The sequence below is a fragment of the Oryx dammah genome, unplaced genomic scaffold, assembly GCF_014754425.2.
Source record: "Oryx dammah isolate SB20612 unplaced genomic scaffold, SCBI_Odam_1.1 HiC_scaffold_26, whole genome shotgun sequence".
Taxonomy (NCBI): domain Eukaryota; kingdom Metazoa; phylum Chordata; class Mammalia; order Artiodactyla; family Bovidae; genus Oryx; species Oryx dammah.
Genome location: NW_024070210.1, coordinates 34,771,497 through 34,797,431, shown reverse-complemented (window position 1 = coordinate 34,797,431; position 25,935 = coordinate 34,771,497). Strand labels below are relative to the sequence as shown.

At 34.9% G+C, this 25,935-nt stretch overlaps 1 protein-coding gene across 5 annotated transcripts in view; it reads left to right on the top strand.

Moving 5' to 3' along the window:
• KTN1 (kinectin 1) overlaps positions 1–25,935 on the top strand; it is a 106,739-nt gene that overhangs the window by 31,118 nt on the left and 49,686 nt on the right. For all 5 annotated transcript variants that reach the window (XM_040226382.1, XM_040226386.1, XM_040226385.1 and 2 more), the window contains exons 3-17: positions 541–678; positions 2,052–2,222; positions 3,767–3,897; positions 10,855–10,971; positions 12,776–12,916; positions 15,841–15,947; positions 16,775–16,907; positions 18,629–18,716; positions 21,260–21,426; positions 21,841–21,909; positions 23,164–23,201; positions 24,019–24,109; positions 24,480–24,548; positions 25,412–25,449; positions 25,595–25,676. In XM_040226382.1, the coding sequence (XP_040082316.1) occupies positions 541–678; positions 2,052–2,222; positions 3,767–3,897; positions 10,855–10,971; positions 12,776–12,916; positions 15,841–15,947; positions 16,775–16,907; positions 18,629–18,716; positions 21,260–21,426; positions 21,841–21,909; positions 23,164–23,201; positions 24,019–24,109; positions 24,480–24,548; positions 25,412–25,449; positions 25,595–25,676 (1,580 nt within the window). The remainder of the gene's footprint in view (positions 1–540; positions 679–2,051; positions 2,223–3,766; positions 3,898–10,854; positions 10,972–12,775; positions 12,917–15,840; positions 15,948–16,774; positions 16,908–18,628; positions 18,717–21,259; positions 21,427–21,840; positions 21,910–23,163; positions 23,202–24,018; positions 24,110–24,479; positions 24,549–25,411; positions 25,450–25,594; positions 25,677–25,935) is intronic.

The window sequence follows — 25,935 nt, the reverse complement described above, 5'->3', positions numbered from 1 at the left end:
AGAGAAATTTAAGAAGGTGGAGACCAATAATTTGAAATGCTAAATAGAAGTTAAATAAGGATTCAGGGATATTATTGATAGAATCAGGCATTTGGGACACTAGGGACCTGAGTAAAATTTTTTATGAGTATAATGGAGGAGATAAAAATCAGGTTGCAATTAGTTGAGAAATGATTGGTAGAAAAGAAAGTACAGACTGTTCTTTTGTCAATATAAGAAGGAAATGGGTGTGGGAGGCTAGGGATTACAGTGGTGGGAAGGGTTTTATTTTTTAAGATAAGATATTTGACAATGCCTATAAGCTGAGTAGGGTTAGGAGTGGCTGAGAAATGGGATATAAAAGGAGCAAGTACTGGAAATCCTGATGAAGTTAAAGAGCAGGTGTAGCAGAGCAAGAAAGCTAGAATGATAAGTGAGAGAATTGTATATCAGAGTTTAAAATTTTGGTGGTAAAGCATTCTGGGAAGTATTCATTAATAAATTTTTTTCTGATGTGTTCGTTGTTTGCTACTATGATTTTTTCATTTATTTTTAATAAAGATGATCAGGATAAAAAGGTGGAATCTCTTACGGCACCTTCAAAAAAGCAAGAATCATTACCTCTGCATCAAGAGACTAAACAAGAAAGTGGATCAGGAAAGAAGAAAGTTTCATCAAAGAAGCAAAAGACTGAAAATGGTGAAACATGTAGATACGTATTTTATAGCTACTAATTCTAGAGAAGTCTACTAGGACAAGGACCCTAGAGACCTCACATGCTCCTTAATTCTCAGCTTAATATGTATATTAACAACTTTAGTACTAATACAAGTCCAGGGTGCTTTGACAGATGGGCAGGGTATAAGTTTGTGGTGAAAACCTTAATCTGAAATTTAAAAAAGACAAGGCATTTTATAAATATTCTCATTCTTAAGTGAGTTTTGAAAATAATGTAAATAGCATACAAGCTCTATAGAAGAAAAGTTTTCCTGAAATATATGTACTTTTAATATCATGTAAAGATCATACTTGAGAACATTATCTAGATTTATCATTACCCTGCATTCCTAATCATTAAATGTAATGTGCATGTATATATGAGAAGCATCCAGTTAAAAGTGGTGGAGCAATTTTTATTCTCAGTTGTCCACAAAACGCCTTAGCTATGAAATTTATGTAGATTAAATAGTAATTTTTATAATATTGGGCTGTGATAGCAACCTATGCTAGAAAATTGGAAAGGGAAAAGGTGAAATTCTGTTATTTGCATTAAAATTATGGTATATCAAGCAATCAGGTATAGAAAAAATCACCCCAGTATTTGATAATATCAAGTATTTATTACAGATTTTAAATGAACTGTATGTGCTTCCAAGTTTTTTTTTTTTTTTTTTTAAGTAGGTATATAGAGAGATTTCCATATGGGTGTGGAAGTTTGTGTCTCTAACCAACAAATATCAGAACACTACTTAAACTCTTACAGTTCTTCACATTAAAGCTAGAAACTAAGAAAGCTTCCTACCTTCACTTTTAATGTTGTTTTGGAAGTTTTAACTAATGTAGTGAGATGTGCCATGTAAATTAGAGGCGTAACTATTAGAAATGAGAAGATATCTGCAAGGAACAATGGCTATTTTTGTATCTAGCAAGTAAAAAAATCAGTTAAGAATTATCAGTTGGAATAAGAGGTCAGTAAAGTACCAACATACATAGAAATAAAGAATTTTCCTTGAGCACTAGTTAAATGTGAATGGATTCTTAGTTAAATCAGAAGAAACATGAGATCGAACCAAAACATATAAGAATGTATAAGAAGAAATTTTCAGATATTGTTAGAAGAGATGTGTGATACACTGTAGATAACCTAAGTGATATGCTGTAAAATAATATTGAATGGATATTTCTTATTTTGAAGAGTGTTTTGACTTGTTAAAAAGGATAAATAGGAATTTGAAACCAAATTGAGCTGGTAATAACTGCATTTATCATGAAACTTAATTGTGCTTACATGTTATTTTCTTACTCCATTATAAAAAACCTTGTGTAATTATGATTTGTAACTTAAATTGCAGTTTTGGTAAATGAACCCCTTATTCATGCAACAACTTATATTCCTCTGATGGATAATGCTGATTCAAATCCTGTGGTGGATAAGAGAGAAGTTATTGATCTGATTAAACCTGACCAAGTAGAAGTAATCCAGAAAACAGGGGCTAAAAAACTGAAGATTGAAACTGACAAAGGTAATGTATACAGAGGGCAACAACCTGTTGTATTGAGAAAACATGTTTTTGAGTTCTTATGAAATGAGTGCATTTTCTCATAGAATCAATGAATTCCAGAAGGCTAATAGAGTCTTTGTGGTAAAGGATTTATTGGTAGTTTTCTAATCCAGTCCTCTCAGTTTTATAGAGCTGGACATTGGACTTTGACTTGCCTAAAGTCTTGTAGCTGTTTTGCTGTCTAATAATCTTTTCCCTTCTTTTATTGTCTCAGAGTTTTCTGTGTTAATTCACAGAAAACTATTATTATTTTGGCCCACGTGGCTTGTGGGATCTTAGTTTCCTGACCAGGGACTGAACTAGACCCACGGCAGAGAAAGTCCTGAGTCTTAACAGCTGGACTGCCAGGGGACTCCCTATTATTATTTTTTTAATAGGTTTTTTTTTTTTTTTAAGAGCAGTTTAAGTTCATAGCAAAATTGAGTGGAAAGTACAGAGTTCCCATATACCCCTTGTTCCCATACATGTTCACAACTGCCTTTTTAAACTTAGGATATAGCTGAAATATTATAAGCTCTGGGCTCCTTTGGGTCTAACAGGTGGCTGTTTCTTTTATGGAAACACAGGTGTTGTCTAATATAAGAGCCCTAGGGGAACTGAAGTGAGGTATTTGGTGCATGGATTTTTAAAATGTCAGGATTGCTTTTATATAGTTGATTTTTGTAAAATAAGCATTTTGTTAATTGGTCTCTTATTTTTTTGTCTGTAAAATTTGGCTCATATTTTGTGAGTATTACAGTTAAATAAGAATATTTGTGAACATATTTGGTATAGATACTAGCATACTAGACATTTGAATGCTTTTTTTGTTCTGTGGCACTTTAATACTCTGCAGTTTGTATGCAAACCTCTATGTATTATATATGCCTCTGTGTGTGCGTGTGGGTGCGTGTGTGCTCAATCACATCTGACTCTGCAAGCCCATAGACTGTAGCCTGCCAGGCTCCTCTGGAATTTTCCAGGCAAGAATCCCAGAACAGGTTGCCATTTCCTCCTCCAGGGGATCTTCTTGTCTCAGGGATCAAACCTGAGTCCCTTTTGTCTCCTGCATTGGCAGGTGGATTCTTTACCACTGCACCTGGGCAGCTCATACACATAATATATGTGGTAAACAACAAGGTCCTACTGTTTAGCTCAGGAAACTATATTCAGTGTCCCGTGATAAACCATAATGGAAGAGAATCTGGAAAAGAATCTGTATATATAACTGAATCACTTTGCTGTATGTCAGAAATTAGCATAACATTGTAAATTAACTATATACTTCAATTAAAAAACAGATATTCTGCAGTTTGAGCAACTTTTTAGTTAATTATTCAATATTAAAGGTGATAAGCACTTTTTTTTCCTCTCTTAACTAGAGCATTTATTGTTGTTTGACCTGAAATGTAAGTCTGTTTTCTCTTAGTTATTGACTTTCTGGGTCAAGAATTCTTGGTGCTTTACCTTTGTTGTCTTATCACATATCTTTTAAAGGTTAATTTCTTTTCTTCCCCTCTTTTAAGAAAATGCTGAAGTAAAATTTAAAGATTTTCTTCTGTCCTTGAAGACTATGATGTTTTCTGAAGAAGAGGCCCTTTGTGTTGTAGACTTGCTAAAGGAAAAGTCTGGTGTGATACAGGATGCTTTAAAGAAGGTAAGCATAGTTTTGATTATGAGCCTATTTGAGAGCAGTGATTAGAAGTTCACCAAACAAGACTTTCTGCTAGAGCAATAAATTATAATCTACTCCCATCTTATACCCCAATAACACTTAGTCACATTTAAAAGCTCTGGAATGCCTTCAGAAGTTATTTCATGTATCCATACTAATCAGATAACCTATTTAGTTCAGACAGGTATCCGAGTCATCTGAGGTTTGACAGAAATGAATTGCTTATAATAAATAAGATGATTTAGATAACTTTAAAGTCATTTGACACATGGCTAAGTTGTACCTTGCTTTGTTGTGAATGTAAACACTGAAAGCAAGGTCAGGTGATTTCTGGATAACATATGGAATGTTTTTATGATTGAAGATAGCACCATTCAAAGCATCTGGGAATCTTTTTCTTGTGTGTGTGTGAGATATTACTTTTTTAAAGTAAATGCTTTGAAGGATAAAATCATTGCTATGACTGACTAAAATTTGAAAAAAATCCATGAAGCTGCTATTTAATTTCTCATTATATTATATTCAGTATTATATCATGTATACTATGGCATATTGCAGAAGGTGACAAGTTTTTTCAGTGTTACTTGTGTGAGATAAGATGACCTGGTATCTGGTGTTCAATATTAGATAGTGGACTTACCGATTCTTAGGGCTTCCTTGGTGGCCCAGACGGTGAAGTCTGCCTGCAATGTGAGAGACCTGGGTTTGATCCCCAGGTTGAGAAGATCCCCTGGAGAAGGAAATGGCAACCCACTCCAGCATTCTTGCCTGAAAAATCCCATGAATGAGGAACTTGGTGGGCTATAGTCCATGGGATCGGAAAGAGTCAGCTGAGCAACTAAAACTTATTTTTTAAGCACACGTACTCCTACCACTTTTCTGCTTTGAAACCTTTAGTGGCTTCCATTTTTTCCTAAAGACCACCCTAGTCGAAACCGTCACTTCTCTTTTGATTAACGTCAGTATTCTCCTAGTTGATGTTTCCGTATTGCCTTGTAGCCTTTTAATCTATTTTTTCTACACAGTTCCAAGGTAACCTCTAAGGGGTAAATCAGGTTATATTGTTTACTGCTTTAAAAACATTTTGGATGCCTTTCTCTTTGCACTTAAAACACAATCTAGATTCCTTCAAAGGCCTATGCCTGTCTATCCCTGTTGCCTTATCTCATGATATTTTCCTCATCCTCATTAAAGCATACCAGTGTTCTCTCTGGATTGTCATAAAACCCCTAAGCCCTTACCCCCAAACTTCTTCCTTTGTTTAATTCTTCCTTCAGTTTTCCATTTAAATGTCATTTCCTCATTTAAGGCTAATTTGAATTCCTAGTCTAAATTATTCTCCCTCATAGACTTTCTCCTAACCATCTAAATTTTTTTGTCATAGCATTTGTGATGACATTATGTCTATCCATATTTCCAAGTATCTGTTGACAGTGTTTTACAAATCTGGCATTTTACAATGTAGTATGCTTGTTAGTCTCCTTGTGGTGCCAGCAATGGTTCAGAGTAAAGGATGTGTACAGGGATCCTCAGAATAAGTGTGATAACTGTATGACTTTGTATCCAAAGTCAGATAATTCTCTTGCAAGGAACTTTGTTGCAAGTGTATATCTTAATATATCTTTAAAGAGTTCTTAGAGGTTTAAGAAAATCTCCTAGCAGGGAAGAACCTCCAGCTGAAGTTAGTTACTAACTGTTTGAAATTACTCCTTTTTAAAATTAATTGGTTCAGGTTTTTCTCTTTTGGCTAAGGCTGTGGTTGGTGGTTTATGGGTGCAAGAATAGTCATTTTATCGCTTGGGACAGCTTTGAACTCTAGAGATTAGTCAGACTCCCCTTGATAGCGGAAAAGGAGTTGGGAATTGTTAAAGATAATGTTTTGAAATAGAGTGAACATTTTGAAACTTTACATTTTTTCCTTTTTCTTGGAAGCTTTGGCTTTCCATTAAATCTTGTTCTGGCTTTCTCAGGGAGTGGTTCTATTCTTATCTTCAGGGACTCAGTGCCCTTGTAGATCCCCTATATCAGGAAAAGACTAGGTGAGTTTAATTACTCTCTTTTCATGTCATAAAAATTGAGTCTTGGTCAGACCTCTTAGTAGGTTTCAAGATCCTGGATATAGGTGAATATTCACATCTAATAAAGACCACCTCAGGGAAAGGGAGAAGATAAATGCAGGAATACAAGCATAGGTGTGGGATAGAGATAGGGGAGTTAGAGGACTTGCAAACTGATTAGATATGGTGGTTAAAGAAGAGTCTAGAATGAATGTTTGTTTTTGTTCTGGAGTAACTGGGTAAATTGTGGTGAGAATGGTTATTCATGAATACATTGCAGAAGAGAGAGCAGAGGGTTTTGAAAATTTTTAGGGAGTTGTTTTAGGCATACTTTGGAACTTTTAAGTGGTTATAATCATTTCACAGTTGAATATGTATTTCTGTGGAGTTGAAAATAGTTTGCATTGGGAGTAGTTTCGGAAAGTAATCAACTGTCATCAGTACATATAGGGGGTGTATGTTAGTCCAGAGAGGATGTGTGGAGAGGTAAGAAAGCTCAGGAATGAACCTTGAGAAGCATCAATATTTAAAGGTCAAGGAAAGCCACCACAAAGGATACTGAGAGAGAAAACACCAGGAAACAGTGGAATCACAGATGCTTAGGAAGGGTAGAGGGTTCAGCAGTGGTGGTAAAAATTACCAGTGACATGCTTTAGAGCAATCAGGGAGAATAAGGATTGAAAAAATGGATTTGATATCCTTAGTGAAAGCACTTTCATTGTACTACTAGACTGTAAATAGGTGGTGGATGACTAAAGATGGTGACACTATCCCCTTCGAATAAGCATAGCTGGGAAGAGGAAAACAGAGTAGAAGCGAGAGGGGTTTTACAGAGTTGTAGAGGGGATGTTCTGGGTATGTATGTACACATACATACCTATACTCTAAATGTAACACAGAAGTGTCTTATAACTTAAACACAAAGGCGTATTGTGTTTAAAAACTTTGTGTTTAAGTTATAAGACACTTCTGTTTTATGTTTAGAGTATAGGTTAAGATCCTGGGCTATAGGGTCACATTTCCTAAGATTCACATCTATATGTTACTACTTTGAGCTTTGTGGCTTTAGATAGGTTACTTAACCTCAGTGCCTCACTTTCCTTGTTTTTAAAATGAGAATGATAATAAGATTTTGAGAATTACATGAGATAGTACACAATAGATGCTTAAAGTTCTAGCATAAAGTAATTGCTCAAAAATGTTAATTCCATGTGATAAATAGTAAGAAAATATTTTAAATGTATTTGATAAGTTTTAGTTGATTATTAATTTCCTCATGTTGGCCTTTAAATATGCTTGCCTTCATTCTTCCAATGCAAACTTATTAACTGTTTGGCCCCATGTTGTATAATAAGAGGAAGTCTATTTAAAATTTTTCCTACTTTCTCTTTTCCTTTCCTATCCACTTTTTAAAATTATAGCATTTGTTTATAAGATACTTATATATTTAATGTTTGTTTTGTGACTGTACCTTTTATGATTGTTTCAGTCTTAATTCTACAGCTTAATGGTGGGTTCAAAGCTTGATATCAGTTCTTTTGTCATAAATTTCTTTATTTAATGTGGCTTTGCATTGATTCTTGTATAAATATTCTCTTGGACAAAGCATGTCTTTTCAAACCGGAGATTCAGTGTCCCTTAAACGAATTGAAATAATGGGTATAATTACACATAAGTTGGGTCTTCTTTGCCTGTTGTCTTTATTTTTAAATGGTTGTCTGAGGAGGCCTTACAAATAGCTGAGAAAAGAAGAGATGCTAAAGGCAAAGGAGAAAAGGAAAGCTATACCCATTTGAATGCAGAGTTCCAAAAAATAGCAAGGAGAGATAAGAAAGCCTTCCTCAGTGATCAGTGCAAAGAAATAGCGGAAAACAATAGAATGGGAACAACTAGAGATCTCTTCAAGAAAATTAGAGATACCAAGGGAACATTTTATGCAAAGATGGGCACAATAAAGGACAGAAATGGTATGGACCTAAGAGAAGCGAAGATATTAAGAAAAGGTGACAAGAATACATAGAAGAACTATACAAAAAAGATCTTCATGACCCAGATAATCACGATGGTGTGATCACTCACCTATAGCCAGACATCCTGGAGTCTGAAGTCAGATGGACCTTAGTGGAGGTGATGGAATTCCAGCTGAGCTATTTCAAATCCTAAAAGATGATGCTGTGAAAATTCTGCAGTCAACATGCCAGCAAATTTGGAAAACTCAGCAGTGGCCACAGGACTGGAAAAGGTCAGTTTTCATTCCAATCCCAAAGAAAGGCAATGCCAAAGAATCCTCAAACTGCCGCACAATTGCACACACCTCACACGCTATCAAAGTAATGCTCAAAATTCTCCAAGCGAGGCTTCAGTAATACCTGAACCAAGAACTTCCAGATGTTTAAGCTGGATATAGAAAAGGCAAAGGAACCAGAGATCAGATTTGCCAACATCCATTGGATCATAGAAAAAACAAGAGAGTTCCAGAAAAACATCTTCTTTATTGACTACACTGAAGCCTTAGAGTGTGTGGATCACAACAAACTGTGGAAAATTCTGAAAGAGATGGGAATACCAGACCACCTGACCTGCCTCTTGAGAAATCTGTATGCAGGTCAGGAAGCAACAGTTAGAACTGGACATGGAACAACAGACTGGTTCAAAATTGGGAAAGGAGTACATCAAGGATGTATATTGGCACCCTGCTTATTTAACTTATATGCAGAGTACCTCATGCAAAATGCCAGACTGGATGAAGCACAAGGTGGAATCAAGATTGCTGGGAGAAATACCAATAAATTCAGGTACGCAGATGACACTACCCTTATGGCAGTAAGCAAAGAGGAACTGAAGAGCCTCTTGATGAAGGTGAAAGAGGAGAATGAAAAAGCTGACTTAAAATCCAACATTCAAAAAAAGAAGGTCATGGCATCCAGTCACATCACTTCATGGCAAATAGATGGGAAACAATGGAAACAGTGACAGACTTTATTTTCTTGGGCTCCAAAATTACTGAGATGATGACTGCAGTCATGAAATTAAAAAACACTTGCTCCTTGGGAGAAAAACTATGACCAGTCTAGACAGCATATTAAAAAGCAGAGACATTACTTTGCCAACAAAGGTCTGTCTAATCAAAGCTATGGTTTTTCCAGTAGTTATGTATGGATGTGAGAGTTGGACCGTAAAGAAAGCTGAGCACCAAAGAATTGATGCTTTTGAACGGTGGTGTTGGAAAAGACTCTTGAGAGTCCCTTGGACTGCCTGGAAATCAAACCAGTCAGTCCGAGATGAAATCAGTCCTGAATATTCATTGGAAGGACTGATGTTGAAGCTGAAGCTCCGATACTTTGGCCACCTGTTGGGAAGAACTGACTCACTGGAAAAGACCCTGATACTGGGAAAGATTGAAGGCAGGAGGAGAAGGGGGTGACAGAGGATGAGATGGTTGGATGGCATCACCGACTCCATGGACCTGAATTTGAGCTAGCTTCAGGAGTTGGTGATGGACAGGGAAGCCTGGCATGCTGCAGTCCATGGGGTCGCAAAGAATCGGACACGACTGAGGGACTGATCTTCTTTATGACTGAATTTCTTTACATGACTGGATCTTCTTTACCTGCTGTCTTTTTCATATTTTGGTCGTAAAAAAAGATAAAGCTGTTGGTTTATTTCATATTTTTATTTACTTCTCTACACTGTGAACTCTGTGTCTTCTACTGTTTTCAGCAACACGTCTTTTTCTGTTTGCTGCTTCTAATTGGATTATATATCTCATATGGTGTTACTTTTATTTCTACTTTGGGTTTTGCCAACTCATATTTCATCTCATCCTGTGGTCTTATTTTTCTTCTGAATTATTTCTTGTGAGGTCTGTTCCTTCCTCTTATTTTCAAAAATTGTTGGTATGTTAGACTTTAAAAAGTCATGGTGATATTTTTTAATCACAGTTTTTGTCTGTTCTTGACCATCTTTTTAGAGTTATTTTTCTGCACTTGGCATTTGGTTTTTCTTATCGCTTTTCTTGCTTTTTTCTCATATCTTACATAGACCCTGTTTTATTTCTTTTTCATTAATACCCCTTTTCCAATGAGAGGTGTTTCTCTCGCATCATCTCTGTGGCTAGAGGTTGATAATGAGGGGCCAAGCCCCACAGTTCTCCTTGGGCTATGAGCCTTTCCTTCTCAGATAAAAAACTTCTGTCACTACAGAGTATCTCACTGCAGAGACTCTCTCATAACTGCCTCACTGTTTAGCTGCCCTCTTTGAAATAGGTTTATCTGTCTAATATCTTCTGTATTTCTACTTCTGCTTCTTGAGACCTCCTAGCAAGAAAATTCCTACCTTCTATCTTTGTTCTTGTGCCTAATACCAAATGGGGGTTTGTTGGTTTTACCTTTCAGTGTATGCTTGTTAACTTCAGAGAGCTATGTAACGCATGGCACCTCTGTAGTCTTGGGTATATTCCAGCAGGGTTGCTGAGCATCTGCTTTGATTTCCGCTACTTTGGGCAGTCTTTCTGATATTATGCTTTGACATTACAGTTGATTGTTTTATTTTAGTTCAGTTTGCATTAGGTTTCATGTTCCTTTTTTTGATCTTTTAGGAGGGAGAGAGTACTGTCTTGACTTTGTGTTTAAAAATGGAAGTCTATAATTCTTTGTAAAATCTGTTTCTTGATTGATATGTGTCCTATTGTATACATCAGAACATGTAATGATATAGCAATTTTTCTGAATGATATTTCACTGACAGTGTTTGGCAGTCATTCTATTTTATACAGCAAACTCTGCCTTGGCCTAAGAACACTTCATATCAGATAATTCATTTTCATAAAATTCATTAGCCGTTGTTAATTATTAACAATTCTGTATTGATTTCTCAATTGTAGTACAATAAAGGAGAGTTGACTGCACTTGTTCATCAGCTTCAAGAAAAAGACAAGTTAGTTACTGCTCTGAAGGAAGATGCTGCCACTGTGAAGGATCGGTGTAAGCAGTTAACCCAGGTGAAGACATGCCTGTGTTTAAGGGCTGTACTTTCTGAATCAGAGGCAGTGAAGGATTTTAGAAATTATTTATAATTCCTCATTTATTTGTGTAATCAATTTACACCCAGTGAAAGTAATTTTCTTTTAGAATTTAAGTGGTGGAAATACCACTATTTCATGGTATTATATCCTTTAGTCAAATTGTGAATTTAAAATGGCAGTACTTTTAGGTATACTAATTTCAGAATAATGGAAGTATTTGGACACTGGGAGCATGTTTCAATTGGTTCTGACCTAGAATTATTCTATAGAAGCACAAAACTCAGTGTGATCTTGTTTAAATCCAATTTATTGGATAAATGTGAAACTCTTACATAGGTAGTTTTTAATCAGTGAAGTTCTTTAAACCCTTTTTACTCTTGAGAGGTTTAAAAAAAAAAAAGTTAAAGTACAGACTTCCATTTATTAAATATGTAAGTCTAGGGGAGGTAATATACAGCATGGTGACTATAGTTATTAATACTGAATTGTATATTTGAAAATTGCTAGAAGAGTTATCATCACAAGAAAAAATTTGTAACTACGTGTGGTGATAATGTTAACTAGACTTATTGTGGTGATGATTTAGAAATAAATACAAGTATTGAATCATTATATACTCAAAACTAATGATATTCTGTGTCAGTTACATTTTAAAAGATCATGTAGACTGAGAATGTAATTGAAATTCTATAGTAAATGTAGTCTCATTTTTCCTGAAGTGCTTTTTCTCCTTTTAGATGTTAAATACAGTAGAGTGAATGAAGTTTATTTCACTGTCATTTATGTAGCTACTTGATTACATTATGAGAATGGCCTCATTTAAATATAGAATCTTTTCTGTGAATTTAAGGTGAATAAAAGTCAATGGAAAACAGTCAGATTAATATTAATCAGTTATGACTGCTAAAATAAGTATTTCTATAAGGTTAGAAACTATAATTTTCTGATTATTTTTAAAATTAGAAAAAGAATCTGTTTACTTTTGTGTAACTCATTGAGCTATATACTTAAGATGTATTGTGTATACTTTTCCTAAATGTATTATGTACATCAGTAAAACAGTTTGCACATGTAAATAAACTCATGCAAATGGGCAGCTCTTAGTTAAATAAAAATCTTAAAGTTTATCAAGCAGTTTCTTAGAACAGAAGATATGGACTGATCATACCTGTAGGTAACTTTAAAGTTGCTTGGCTTTCTTGCATTTTAGTAATATTTCTTCTAGGGGTTCATAATACTTGCAACACAAAAGGAAATCACTCTTTTAATGTTTGACTTAGAAGATAATAAAACTTTCTGAGTTGTACTTTCCCTATTCTGCTATAAACATATCCTTATCTCTTCCTATAGGAAAGAGACTTTTCTTGACGATTTTTTTCCCCCCCTGGGGCCCTTTTCTGTACTCCAGAAGAGAGCTGGTACCTGGAAATAATGAAGAATTAACTGGTTTGCTTTAAAAATGTTCTTTTTTATAATCAAGTTAGATGTAGGATTTAATCCCACATTCAGCTCTTTAACTATTAGACCAAAAGTACATTTGAAATACGAGTAAACAGAGCAGCTAAGTGTTTATGAGGGGAATTGGTATAAAGAGCAGGTAAGATGTAGAAGACAATTTTTTTTTAAACCTTGACCTTGGTTTTTAAGCAAGCACTTATTTTAGAATTCATGATTGTTTTGCTGACATCTTTTTTGCAGATGTTAAATATGTTTTCTTAGTAAAGCCTTGTTCTTATTTTTTTAAGTAACTTTTTTTTTTTTTTCTGATTTACTCTTCAAGGAAATGATGGCAGAAAAAGAAAGAAGCAGTGTCGTTATAGCAAGGATGAAAGATCGAATTGGAACGTTAGAAAAGGAACATAATGTGTTTCAAAACAAAATGCATGTCAGTTATCAAGAGACTCAACAGATGCAGATGAAGGTATATTTTTGTTCTTTGAAAAGTGAAGGGAAAGTAAAGTTAGAATGTAATGTTTTATCCCACATTCTTTGAATTCAAAATTAAATAGTTGTATTCAATTTATCAGCAAACTTGAGTGCCCTGTGCTGGCTTTGATATAAATGGTTAATTAAACTGACTCCCTCTCCTTAAGTAAGCAACTTTTTTAGGTGGGAAGGCTGGAAGCTGTCAAGTAAATACTCTGTTACAATAGAGGTAAGCATCTGGTGCTTTGAAACAATGGAGATGAGAGGTGGGGAACAGAAGGAGTGTTAGGGAAGAGTTGTTAGCAGTGATAAACAGACTTTGTTGATTCTTTGAAAACAATTAGGCATTGTCAGGAAAGAGTGAAGGAATGGGCACTGGGTATAAGGCTTGTTAACCCAGTGAAATTCCTTCCCATCCTGAGAGATTGGTGGTTCAGTAGGTCTCTACTGGGGCCCAGTATTGAGCTTTTTAATGAGTGCACTCCAGGTATTTTTGATACAGTGTGTCTAGAGATAACAGCTTATGAGAAATACAGTAATAGTTGTGGTATTTAGCATTCAGGGCTGGAATGAAGAGATCTAGAGAAATAAATAAAGGTCTTGTATACCTGAAGACATGTCAACAGACATGAATTTGAGCAAACTCCAGAAGATAGTGAAGGACAGGGGAGCCTGGTGTGTTGCAGTCCATGGGTTCGCTAAGAGCTGGACAGGACTTAGCAACTGAACAACATACCTGAAGACTGGTGGGCCAGTGAAGGAGTTTAAGTAACCCAGCAGTGTGTTTATAGTATTTTAAATTATTACTCTGACATAGTATGGAGAGTGATAGCAATGTGAAGAGTGGAATAAGAGATAGTTGGAGGACTTTTGCCAGAATCCAAGTAAGAGAACAAAAACCTTAAGTCAAGACATTGATAATGAGGGTATTTATTTGATAAAAGAGAGGTAGTAGATAGGGCTTGGTGATGCAGTGGAGAAGAGAGGGAAAATGATAATGGTTTTAGCTTAAGTGACCTTCAGTTTCATGTTCTTATTTTTGCCTGTTTTCTTTCAACACTTAAGAGGGTTCAGTGCTTACTGTCTATTTTTACAGTGTTAATCCATTTTCATGATTTCTGTTAGGTCTGGATCAATGATTTTTCATTGTTTTCTTTCTTCTCTTGTTTCCTCACCCTCCCTTCCCTTGAAATATCATCTTTATTATTGATAAAAAGACTATTGAAGAATATGGTTTGGCTTGCTTGTCAAGTGGGCTTATAATACTCCCCTTAATTGAACTTTGTGGATCAGTGATTTTTTTTTGAAATTGTTTCCATTGCCAGATGATGCTTCAGTTTGTAAGTGCTTATTGTCACCTCAAAATTAACATGTGTGTAAAATTAAACTGTTGATTTTGGTCAGGTTGTTTTTATTTTCTAATGTTTTGAAGCATTATTATTATTATTATTATGCTTGAATTTTTGAATCCTCTCTGCTTTGCTCAATCTACAACTTGTTTTAAAATTTTAAACATACTTTATTTCTAGTTTTTCTTGCATTCAGTTTTTAGATATGACCTTAGTCTATTATTTCTTACTAGCATTGTTACAACATTCTTTTTTATTTTTAGAGAAGGTAATTTATTTTTTACTTTTTTAAGTTGATTGATTGCTTTACAATATTGGTTTGATTTCTGTCATATATCAACATGAATTGACCATAGATATACATATGTCTCCTCTCTCTTGAATTTCCCTCCCACCTCCCATCCATTCTCTCCCCTCTAGGCTGTTACAGAGCCCCAGTTATAGCATTCTTAAGAGGTCTCTTTTCCAATCTAATATATAATTAGCACAAGATTTTTATTTGTAAAATACTGCTTTGATAACATTAGTAGTCTGCTGAAAAATGAACAGTTCTTTACTGTTATCAGAATTCCAGTAGTATTTTCTGTGGAAATGCCACTAATAATGAAAAAAAAGTGAATGAATCTCTTCTCAGGTTCTTAACCCATCCACTACTTAGATGCTTTAATTTGGCTCAATCCTCCGTCTTCCCAGCCCCAGCCTTTTGAAATATTCTTTTCCATTAACTGGATTATTGAAGAACTGATTTTTCCTGACCTCATGTGATCTTTTTACCTCTTAATTCTGACTTACATTCATTTGAAAAGTAGTCGGATAGCTATAGCAATATCTTTTATTGAAAGTTAAGGGTTTTGAAGTGATTATTTCTTTTTTTGAACTTGATTGCTTACAGAGGTCAAGATATAGTTTATATGTGATAAGTTTTCTGAGAATTAGCAACGTATACTTTTTTTTCCTCTTAATTGAATAGGTTTACTAAAAATTATTAAGAGTTTTTCACATACTAAAGTGAGGATGTGGGAATGTAAGTTTCAGTGTTTTTTGTCTTTTGATTCTATAATTCTGAAATAAAAAACTAGAAGCCAGATATTTTAGCAGGTAGATTTTTGTATAGTGAATTTGCCATCTATTTGGATATGGCTCAATTTGTAACTTAATGTAAATGTTTCAAACATATTTTCAGTCTTTAAACTTTTGATTATTAAAACCTTTTATTAAAATATTGTTAACTTAATTGACATATTCTAGGATCAATACAGTTTCAGTTCTATATGAGTCTTGTGTAGGAACAATTTCTAAAAATATCTTTCAGTTCTAAAACAGCATTTAGGTATTTATTTTGCATATGATAGCAGCCAGCCTTTACTTGCTTTCTTGAATGCTGTGACAACTTATATTTACTTTGTATTTGTCACTATCAAAATGTATTCTTTAAATTTGCTTATATTTATTTGAGAAGGCTATCCAGATTTTATTGATGCTTTTTTACTTTTCATCATGATAAATTTTCTTTGAGGTTAGCTCTGGCAGTTATTGTTTTCTAAATCTTATGTGTGTAAAATAATTTTAGTTCCAGCAAGTTCGTGAGCAGATGGAGGCAGAGATAGCTCACTTGAAGCAGGAAAATGGCATACTGAGAGATGCTGTAAGCAACACTACAAACCAACTAGAAAGCAAGTATGTTCCCAAATGCTTTACTTTTAATAAAATGATAGTATTTTCATTGAATGGTAGAGTGTTTTCTTCAGTCACCGAAATGTGTTTGATAGTAATTGGTTAGACTTTTGCTTTTTACACTTGTTTTTAAAATGAATAAATTTTCAAAACCTATCCTCTTGCTTTTGAAGAACCTCTTCAGTTAAACTGTATGATAAATACTAGTGCCACCAGTGGAATAACTTACAAATTTAAGAGACTGAATTAGCAAGTTTTAAACCTTCTATTTCCTTTAACAGTAGTTCTCAAACTTCATTATTCTGAAGAATATCTGGCATGTTAGCTACAAATCATATTCTTGAGTCTTCTCCTTATAAGTTTATGATGTAGTGGCTCTGAGGTAGAGTCCTGGAATCTGCATGTTAAGACACATTCCTTGTGATAGTGATTTAGTTGGTCTGAGCCATACTTGAGCATGCAAGCATGCACAGTGCCATACTTTGAGAAACAGTCCTAGAGAAGACTAGTAGCATGCTTACATAGAATAACTATTCTGATTGGTTGATTCAGAACACTGATTTGAGAGTGATACTGTTGATTCATGCTCATGGTGTGTGGTTACCCATTTTTCTCGATTACTTTATGGTAATTTTAGTGTTTGTATTATTGTCATCAGAATGATTCAGAGATTATATTCAACTGAATTCTTTATTAGTAGACACTTAGAGCGTTCGTTGTCATTTACCTATAAGTGGAATCACTAACTCAGCAAAACTGACATATTTTCTTTACTCATTTACATGTGTTTGTAATAATGGAAGGTTCATAATCCAGTTAACTGTTTTCAGGCAGTCTGCTGAACTAAACAAACTGCGCCAGGATTATGCTAGGTTGGTAAATGAGCTGACTGAGAAAACAGGAAAGCTACAGCAAGAGGAAGTCCAAAAGAAGAATGCTGAGCAAGCAGTTACTCAGTTGAAGGTGAAACATTACCTTTATTTATCATTTCATAAATAATGTGGCTTTTCAATCCAATGACCTGAAAATGTATATAGCTTTTGAGAAATGAAGTTTGAGGCTTAATGGGCCTGTATAGAAACATGTACACTAATGAAAGAATTGAATACAGGCTTGAGTTTGAAGTTAAAGACTATTTGAAGATATGAAAATTGATATTAGCTGATTGACAGGCATAAACAGTAGAATTTCACCTTATGTGTGGAGGTGAGGGTTTGCATGTGTAAGACAAAAATCAAATTTTTGATAGGTAGTTAAAATCACCTTCAGCATCACTTATCAATAACTTGGATCTCTTAAGTAAGGTTAGTAGAGCCTATTTTTATTTCAGCATTGGAATAGATGATTTTCTGTTGCTTGAGCACGAGGCCAAGTAATACTCCAGTTGCTTTCACTTGAGCCATAGTAGAAAAAAAAATCACACAGTTTCTTTAGACACCAGAGTGGCACTTGATGCTATTAGATGCTTATACTGAGAAAACATGCATGGGGTTGCTTAGGCTGACTGAGAGAAAGGAGTGGACTTATTTTTCTTGCACATTTTAGCCTGTGCATATTGAGTAGAGTGATGAGTAGAATTGTCTGTTCCTCCTTGTACAGGGGAGAGGATTTGTTGAACAGTTCAGTTTCTCTAAGTAAAATGTATTGGATAGATTCCTACCTAAGTCATCAATATAGATGATATGCCTTAATACCAGTTCCAGAGTTCAGTTCAGTTGCTCAGTCATGTCTGACTCTTTGCTACCACATGAATCACAGCACGCCAGGCCTCCCTGTCCATCACCAACTCCCAGAGTTCACTCAAACTCATGTCCATCGAGTTGGTGATGCCATCTAGCCATCTCATCCTCGGTCGTCCCCTTCTCCTCCTGCCCCCCAGCATCAGAGTCTTTTCCAATGAGTCAACTCTTCACATGAGGTGTCCAGAGTATTTCAGCTTTAGCATCATTCCTTCCAAAGAACACCTAGGACTGATCTCCTTTAGAATGGACTGGTTGGATCTCCTTGCAGTCCAAGGGACTCTCAAGATTCTTCTCCAGAGCAGTAGAGGTTAAAAGAGCTCTGAGGATAATTGAATGTAGAAAGTAGCATAATTTTTGTTTTCTTGAAGTTTTCATGGGTCCCTGTGGGAGAGTGATATTGTTGTCCTATCTTTTATTAAATATTTGTCTTGCTAATATATTTGCTGATGGCATTCTTAAATATGATGTTTGTGCTCTATGGATACGGATAAGTAGATTAATGACATTAAATATTATATTCATAATTGAAGTGTTGTGCCATACCTCAAAATAAGAATTTTAGGAACCTACTAAAATTTAGCAATAAAGATATCATCCTGTCTTTTGAAAAGCCTGTCACCTGAAGGAACACTATTGGAAAGTCATCATAGCTAAGTGGGTCAGATAAATACATACCAGCAGCTATATTGATCCACCAGCACAAATAACGAGTTTCTGAAATCTCTAATCTGTAAATCCTGTATATTGGTGGGTAGAATGGCTGTGACTGATAATATTTGTGCATATTATCAGGCTGAGCACATCTGCCTATGTTATTAAAATGTGGGAGACTAGTGACTAGTTGTTGGAAGAAGCAGTTTTATGGCACAACAGTAAAGATAGAGGATGCTTTTTTTCTGTAAACTGAAATCCTGTGTTTGTGCTGACTTATCCTTTCCCCAGGTTCAACTTCAAGAAGCTGAGAGGAGGTGGGAAGAAGTCCAGAGCTATATCAGGAAGAGGACAGCAGAGCATGAAGCAGCTCAGCAGGGTAAGGGAAAGAAACAGTCATAGAAAGTTACTGTGTAATTCTGGGTAAAATTTCCTCCCCTCTCCATATGTGAAGAAAGTATAAATTGGCATTTTGGTTATAGCTCAATAAAAATAGCTTTTACACTTTGAATACTTTTATTTCTTTAACATTTCTTAGGGTTTTAAAAATAAGTCTCTACTGGTTTTGTCTGAGGTAATAAGTTGCAGATAAAATTATAGTCCATAAACAGGGTAGTAGGAATCTATGTGTGTTCCATTTCTGTGGTTATTCTCTCTCATTCCATGATCAGGTCTTTATTTAATTTTTTTTTTCTAAGAAGGACTCATTCCTGTATTGTGAAGAGAAAAATGGTGAGAGCATTACCATTCCAAGTAGTTGACTGAAAGCTATCTACATAATGCTAGCTTTCACTATTCTTCATTTGATGAATTCATTTAGGAGATAATGGAGCTTGTAATAGTGTGTTTTATCTCTGTCCCCCTTCCTCCCATGAAAGTGGTGGTGAGCCTATAGTAAAATACAGTTCCAAAGACAAGAGTAGATCATACAGAGTTTTGGCTCTGTATTAGACCTTTGGTTTCCTCTGATATTTTTTACCCCTAGGCATTTCCCTTTGGTTCAATATTTAGATAATATCTAAGATATTTGAAGGCTTTTAAAAAATATATATGAAGTTTGTTGTTAAGTATGTTAGCTTATTTTTAATTAGTATATTTAATCAACAAAGCATTAGATTTTAACAGCAGTATGACTGTAACTCAGTGTTGAGTCAAGATAAATAAAAGTACAATTCTTGAGCAACGTTTTTAATTTCCTGAAGTTAATTATTGCTATATATATATACACATATATACATATAATATATATATGATGATTTGTTTATTTTGCTGCGTAGGGTCGTAGTTGCGCATGTGGGACCTTCCTTGCATCACGTGGCATCTTTCTGTTGCAATACACACACTAGTTGTGGTGTGCAGGCTTCAGTAGTTGTGCTGCTCTGTGGTATGCTATGTGGGATCTTAGTTCCCCCACCAGGGATTGAACTTGCATCCCCTGCATTGCAAGGTGGATTCTTAACCCTGGACCACTAGGGAAGTGGTCCTTTATATTTTTAGTTTGCTTGATCTTTGTTTTATTGTTTCAGATTTTACCTAAGGTTAAACTCCTTAACATCTCTGCTTCCCCCAGCCTCTCAACGTGTTAGATACTGGTGAAGCTACCAGTTTTTCCTGAGGCTATGCCTTTGGAGTCATTCTTTCTGCTCTAGTACTTGTTGCTTTCTAGGTTGACCCTGAGCTGTCTTCTGAGACTTCCTTTAGTCTGTTTACTCTGTTTTCTGGATCCTATGTCATCGCCATCTTTTGTTGCTTTCCTCCCTCATTTAACAGTCTATCTTTTAGTTGCTCTATAAGAATATACCTCAAGGTACATTTCTTGAGGCTTTGAGTATCTGAAAATGTTTTTAGTCTTTCTACTTTAATGCTTAATGGGTAGTTTGGATGTGGAGTTCTAGGTTGGAAATAGTTTTCCCCCAAGAATTTTGAAGGTATTAATTTGGTGTTTTAACTTCTCCTAATTTGGTAAAAAATACGCTCTCCTGATTCTAATCCTGGATGTTACCATTACATGTTTAATTTTCAGGAGTTCTTTCTTGAGTTGTATTCCATTCTATTATTAGTGTCTTGTTAAAGAAATGACATTATCTTAACTTTTCTTAAAACTATGTAACACACTCATATATACATTTTTCCCTCTCTGTTTGCCTCTCTGTCCTTGGTGGTAGTGTGGTATGTTTTTATTTGTTTGTTTTTTCCTCCCCTGTTTTAGAATTATTTGTCTTACAGAATGAGGAGGCAACTCTCATGAGTTTCTGTTTTCTTGAGCTTTTACTTTACCCTTCCTCATCTTTGTCAAGTCAGTGATCATCTCTCCATTTATTTTATCTTAATTTCTTGTGATTTGGAGTTATATTTATTTTCTAATTGCATCAAAGACGGTTTTTGTTTCTCATTTTCTTGTTTTGGGATTATTGCTAAGAATAGAAGTAGGCAGAAAAGTCTTAATTACTTCATCTTACACCAGGATGTTTGTCAGCTTTCAGCATCTTTCTCTGTTCTCCAGGTATGAGAGTACGAGGAATTGACAAGAAATTCACTGAATAACTTACTAAAACATCTTTGGGGAAGTTAAGACTGTTTTCAAGAAATGATATAGCAGTTTTAAACATTCATGTACTGTTCAGTTAACACATTTATTAATTATGTATTTTGTGTCAGGCCTTGGGCAAAGCTCTGGATATAGAGAAAAGGCAATCTCTGATCTCAAAAAGCTCACTCTTTGGGAGAAGAGGTGAATTAGTACAGTGTGGCAGGTGCTGTGAAAAAGGTAAGCATAGGCTGCTCAGGGGAGCCATATACAGGTGGGAAAGCACAGGAGAGATTCAAAAGGGAAATAGTCCAGGGGAGATAAGCCTGCTCTAAAGATGAGTAGCAGTAACCAGGCAAAGGAAGAGACCTTTGTAAAATGCAATGTTTTGTTAGATCTACAGAGTAAATTTGTGGCCAAAGAAAATGAAGTACAGAGTCTGCATAGTAAGCTTACAGATACCTTGGTATCAAAACAACAATTGGAGCAAAGACTAATGCAGTTAATGGAATCGGAGCAAAAAAGGGTGAACAAAGAAGAGTCTCTACAAATGCAAGTTCAGGTATCTAATTTTCCCTCTTTAAAAAATAATAAAGATGGGCAGTGGTTGGATGTGTCTTGTGTAGGAGAGAGAGGATAGCCTTCTTTATCTTAATTTTGGAGTGGGGATGAAAAATTTAAATTTAATCTTTGAGCAGTTGTCACAATATGGTCTGAATATATGCTCAAAGATGCCTTTACCCACAGTCTTATGCTTTTTGTATTAGATTAGGAACAGTATAATGTATTCTTAATTTCTGCTTTATAAATTAGCTCTGAGAATAGAATGCCTCATCATTGTTATTTAAAATGGTGCCTTTTGGAATCTTAAGAGTACCTTTAAAAGATAAACAGATGTACCTGTAACTCATTTTGTTCATATACATTGGCATTTTTAATAGCATACTTCTTCCCTCTCCTTTTTGGTTTTTGAAAGGATATTTTGGAGCAGAATGAGGCATTGAAAGCTCAAATTCAACAGTTCCATTCCCAGATAGCAGCCCAGGTAATGGTGCTTTCTTATTGCTTGTCATTACTAATAGCTTCCTAGCTGTGTAAATAATTTGAGTGCCTGTTCAGTGCTATGCACTGGATTAGTAGTTGGGTGACTAGTCAGTGAATCAGCTGGCTGATCCTGAGTGGTAAGTGCTCTGATAATTACATTTAGTGCTGTGAGAGAACAGTATGAAATCTGACTAATGGGAAGATGGGTTAAAGAGTTTTTAACCTTAGGAGGGAAAAAAATTGTCCACCATCCTCTCACAAAAAAGGAGGAATTGGCCAAACGGTGTCAAGAATAACAGTTTATATATTAAAAGTATTCATTAAATATTCACTAAACCTGTTGTTCTTTGGCGTCATTGTTGTGTAACATGATAAGTAGGTAGATAGATATAGATACATAGCCTTTAGAATATAAATAGTATAACATTAAGAAGAGAAGAAATTTTTAAATACTTAACTTGTTAGCTTGTTTCCATAATATACATACTGTGAATTTCAATTTCAGTTTTTCAACTTAAAATTCTAAAAATTGTTTGTAGGAAAAGTAATAGAACAGAAGTCATTTTTCTGTGTGAAAAGAAGTTCTAACATTAAAAGCTTATTTTTAAGGTTCAGGCAAGTTGAAAATCCCAAAACTGCAAACAGGTTTTTCTTTTTTTTTCCTAATTGTTTTCTTTGTAGGAACTATTGTGTAAAATTAATTGAGAAAGAATTACATAGGTGTTTGTGTGTATATGAATGTTTGTGTGTATGTAAATTATTAACTCAAATTGGATTGAGATCTTAAGTTATAGCTGAGAGGTAGTTCTAGAAGATTTATCAGAAATTAAATACTTTGAAAAGTAGAGATGAACATGGGCTTTATCAAATGACTTGTTAAACTTAATCATGAATGGTATCATTTCATCACTAGAAGTTTTTATTAAGGAGAAGCTCATAAATGAAAAATAGCCTTTGCTGCCTTTTTTTTTTCCTGTGCATGTGTTGCTTGTCAGTTAAATAGTTTTCAGGCCTGCCAACTTATTTCATTAGAAATGTCTTATGATGCTAATTCCCTAATACTGGAAGCTGTTGATCAAATTTACTTTCAGAATAATAGCTGTTATTTAGTGAACATTCATCATGAGCCAACTACTTCCTTAACTTTATATACATTTATTTCTTTTAATTTTTAAAGCCCTATTGTGACAATTATTGTACAACTTTTGAACTTTCTCTTAAAGGCTTTTATGTTGACACTGTTTTTCTTTCTTAGACCTCCGCTTCAGCTCTAGCAGAAGAATTACATAAAGTGTAAGCCTGCCTTTCTATATTTCTCTTAAAATTGCTTAGCCATCACTAACTTATATCTGTTAGATTCTATACCTGTGATTGATTTTATGTTCTAACTTGTTCAAAAATTACTCTCAACTAGATTTGGAACAACTTTAGCTCTTCTACCCCTATGCATTGTGTATTCTGTGTTTTTATGTCTTTGTCATAAAAAGAGTTGGAAAAACTCTTTCCTTTAGCAGTTATGTGGAAGATACCACTGTGATTTGAGATTAGTGGAAGTTAGTTTTTGTATCTAATAAGTAGTTACAGCTACTCTGTATCTAACTATGAAGTGGTTAGATGGCATCGTTGACTCAGTGGACCTAAGTTTGAGCAAACTCCGGGAGATAGTGAAGGACAGGGAAGCCTGGCGTGCTGCAGTCCATGGGGTCGCAAAGAGTTGGACATGACTGAGCTATTGAACAACAACAATCTTAACTATATGGGGATATGCCAAAAATAAAATTCTTTTTTTGTTATGTATTGTATAATTTGTATAGACATGGATCACATAAGTTCAGAAGACCTGAAAAATGTTTTTGACATTAGCAGGCTTGTGAGCTTAAATTATTAACTTCTTTGACTTCAAGTTTTAAAATAGGGGTATGTATTTTATGAAGTTGTAGTAATGCATGTGACCGTTAACTACTAACTGAAAGGGTCTGTAGAGATTGAAGGTACAGTTATATGAAAATTTACTTAAGTAAGGTTGATTGTACTTGAGGCTTCTGATCCTTTACTTTGTGACTTGACTTCTAAATGTTTATTGAATGTACAAATCTATTTCCTTTTAAAGGATTGCAGAAAAGGATAAGCAGATAAAAGAAACTGAAGATTCTTTAGCAAATGAGCATGATCATTTAGCAAGTAAAGAGGAGGAACTTAAGGTATAGTACTTCTTAAAAATCGCTACAGTACTTCATAGGCATTGAATTATCCTGATCCTGTCATCAGTACACATGTCTATGAAGCCTGGAAAATACTCGAGAATTCATTTGGAAATTGTCTCTTTTTTAAACTACAAAATCCTCTTTAGCCCTCTAAGAGGAGAAGTTCAAAGGCCTTTTTTCACATGATATTCACAATAATTTGGGAAATATGTTAAATAACAGGAATTGATGATTTTCTTTCTGATAAGAAGTGGTAATTTGAGATTTATGCTTTGAGACCTTTGCTTAGGTAGAAAAGAGACATTACACAACTTCAAATCTAATTTTATATTAAATAATTCTAATATTATTTTTCCTTTTGTTCTAGGACATACAGAATATGAATTTCTTACTAAAAGCTGAAGTGCAAAAATTACAGGCCCTGGCAAATGAACAGGTAGCTCTTTATTGCTTTTAAGCATTTACCTTAGAATTACAGTTTGTTTATACTTATTTTCATTGGTATCACAAGCCCTAGTTTTATCCATGTAGATGATAAGTATAATGGTTACCTGTGTTTAAGTATAATGGGTACCTGTGTTTGGCTGCGTGATGTGTTGTTAAAAGCCTCTTCTGTTTGACCATGACCCTCACAACTCACCTGAATGTTTCTATATTCATGTTGAAATTAATATTTGGTCCAAAGAAATTGATAACTTTTGAGTTATTGGTGAGTAAAGTGAAAGTCACTCAGTCATGTCCAACTCTTTGAGAGCCCATGGCCTATAGAGTCCATGGAATTCTCCAGGCCAGAATACTGGAGTGGGTATCTTTTCCCTTCTCCAGGGGATCTTCCCAACCCAGGGATTGAACTCAGGTCTCCCGCATTGCAGGTGGATTCTTTACCAGCTGAGCCACACAAGGGAAGCCCAAGAATACTGGAGTGGGTATCCTTTCCCTTCTCCAGTGGATCTTCCCAACCCAGGAATTGAACTGGGGTCTCCTGCATTGCAGGCAGATTCTTTACCCACTGAGCTGTCAGGGAATTATTGGAGGACTTGATTATAACACTCATGTGCTGATTTGTTTTAGCCTTCTACCATTTAATCAGAAAAGGATGTAGCTTTTTCTAGGATAAAAGTTGATCAGTGAGAAATAAAATATTAGACAGCAAAAGTTATTATAGTAATGTATGATATTCATTTTACTATTAATATTTACTCTATATGAAATATAACTTTAATAAGTAAAATTAAGTAAAAGAATAGGTTTGAGTGCTTCCTGAGAAATAATAGAATTCTCGTCTCATTCCCAACATAGGCTGCTGCTGCACATGAACTGGAGAAGATGCAGAAAAGGTGATTAAAGGGTTGCTGTACTTTAGGCCATTCATACGCTTATGTTGAAGTGTAATTGAAGAAAATATTACTGCTAATAACTGATGGTTGTGCACATAATTTACATAAGCTTTCTGAATGTATGAAGTATTTTTTTTTCTCACAGTATTCATGTTAAGGATGATAAAATACGATTGCTTGAAGAGCAGCTACAGTGTGAAATTTCAAACAAAATGGAAGAATTTAAGGTGTGTAATTAAACTTGTCAACTCAGCTTTCTTTGAACAACCTTGTATAATTTTTAGTTGAAGTGAGTGTAGAAATAACTACTTTTTATCTGTAATCACTCTGAACTATAGTATTTCTATAGTTTACTTGGGGACTTAATCTATTATTTTGATTGCTCTGTTCTTATAGTAGACTTTCGATGCTTGTTTTGCCCGAGCCTTCTTCTCTACACTTTTTAGCTGATAGTTTGAGGTGCTTTTATTTGCCTCTGCTGCTGAT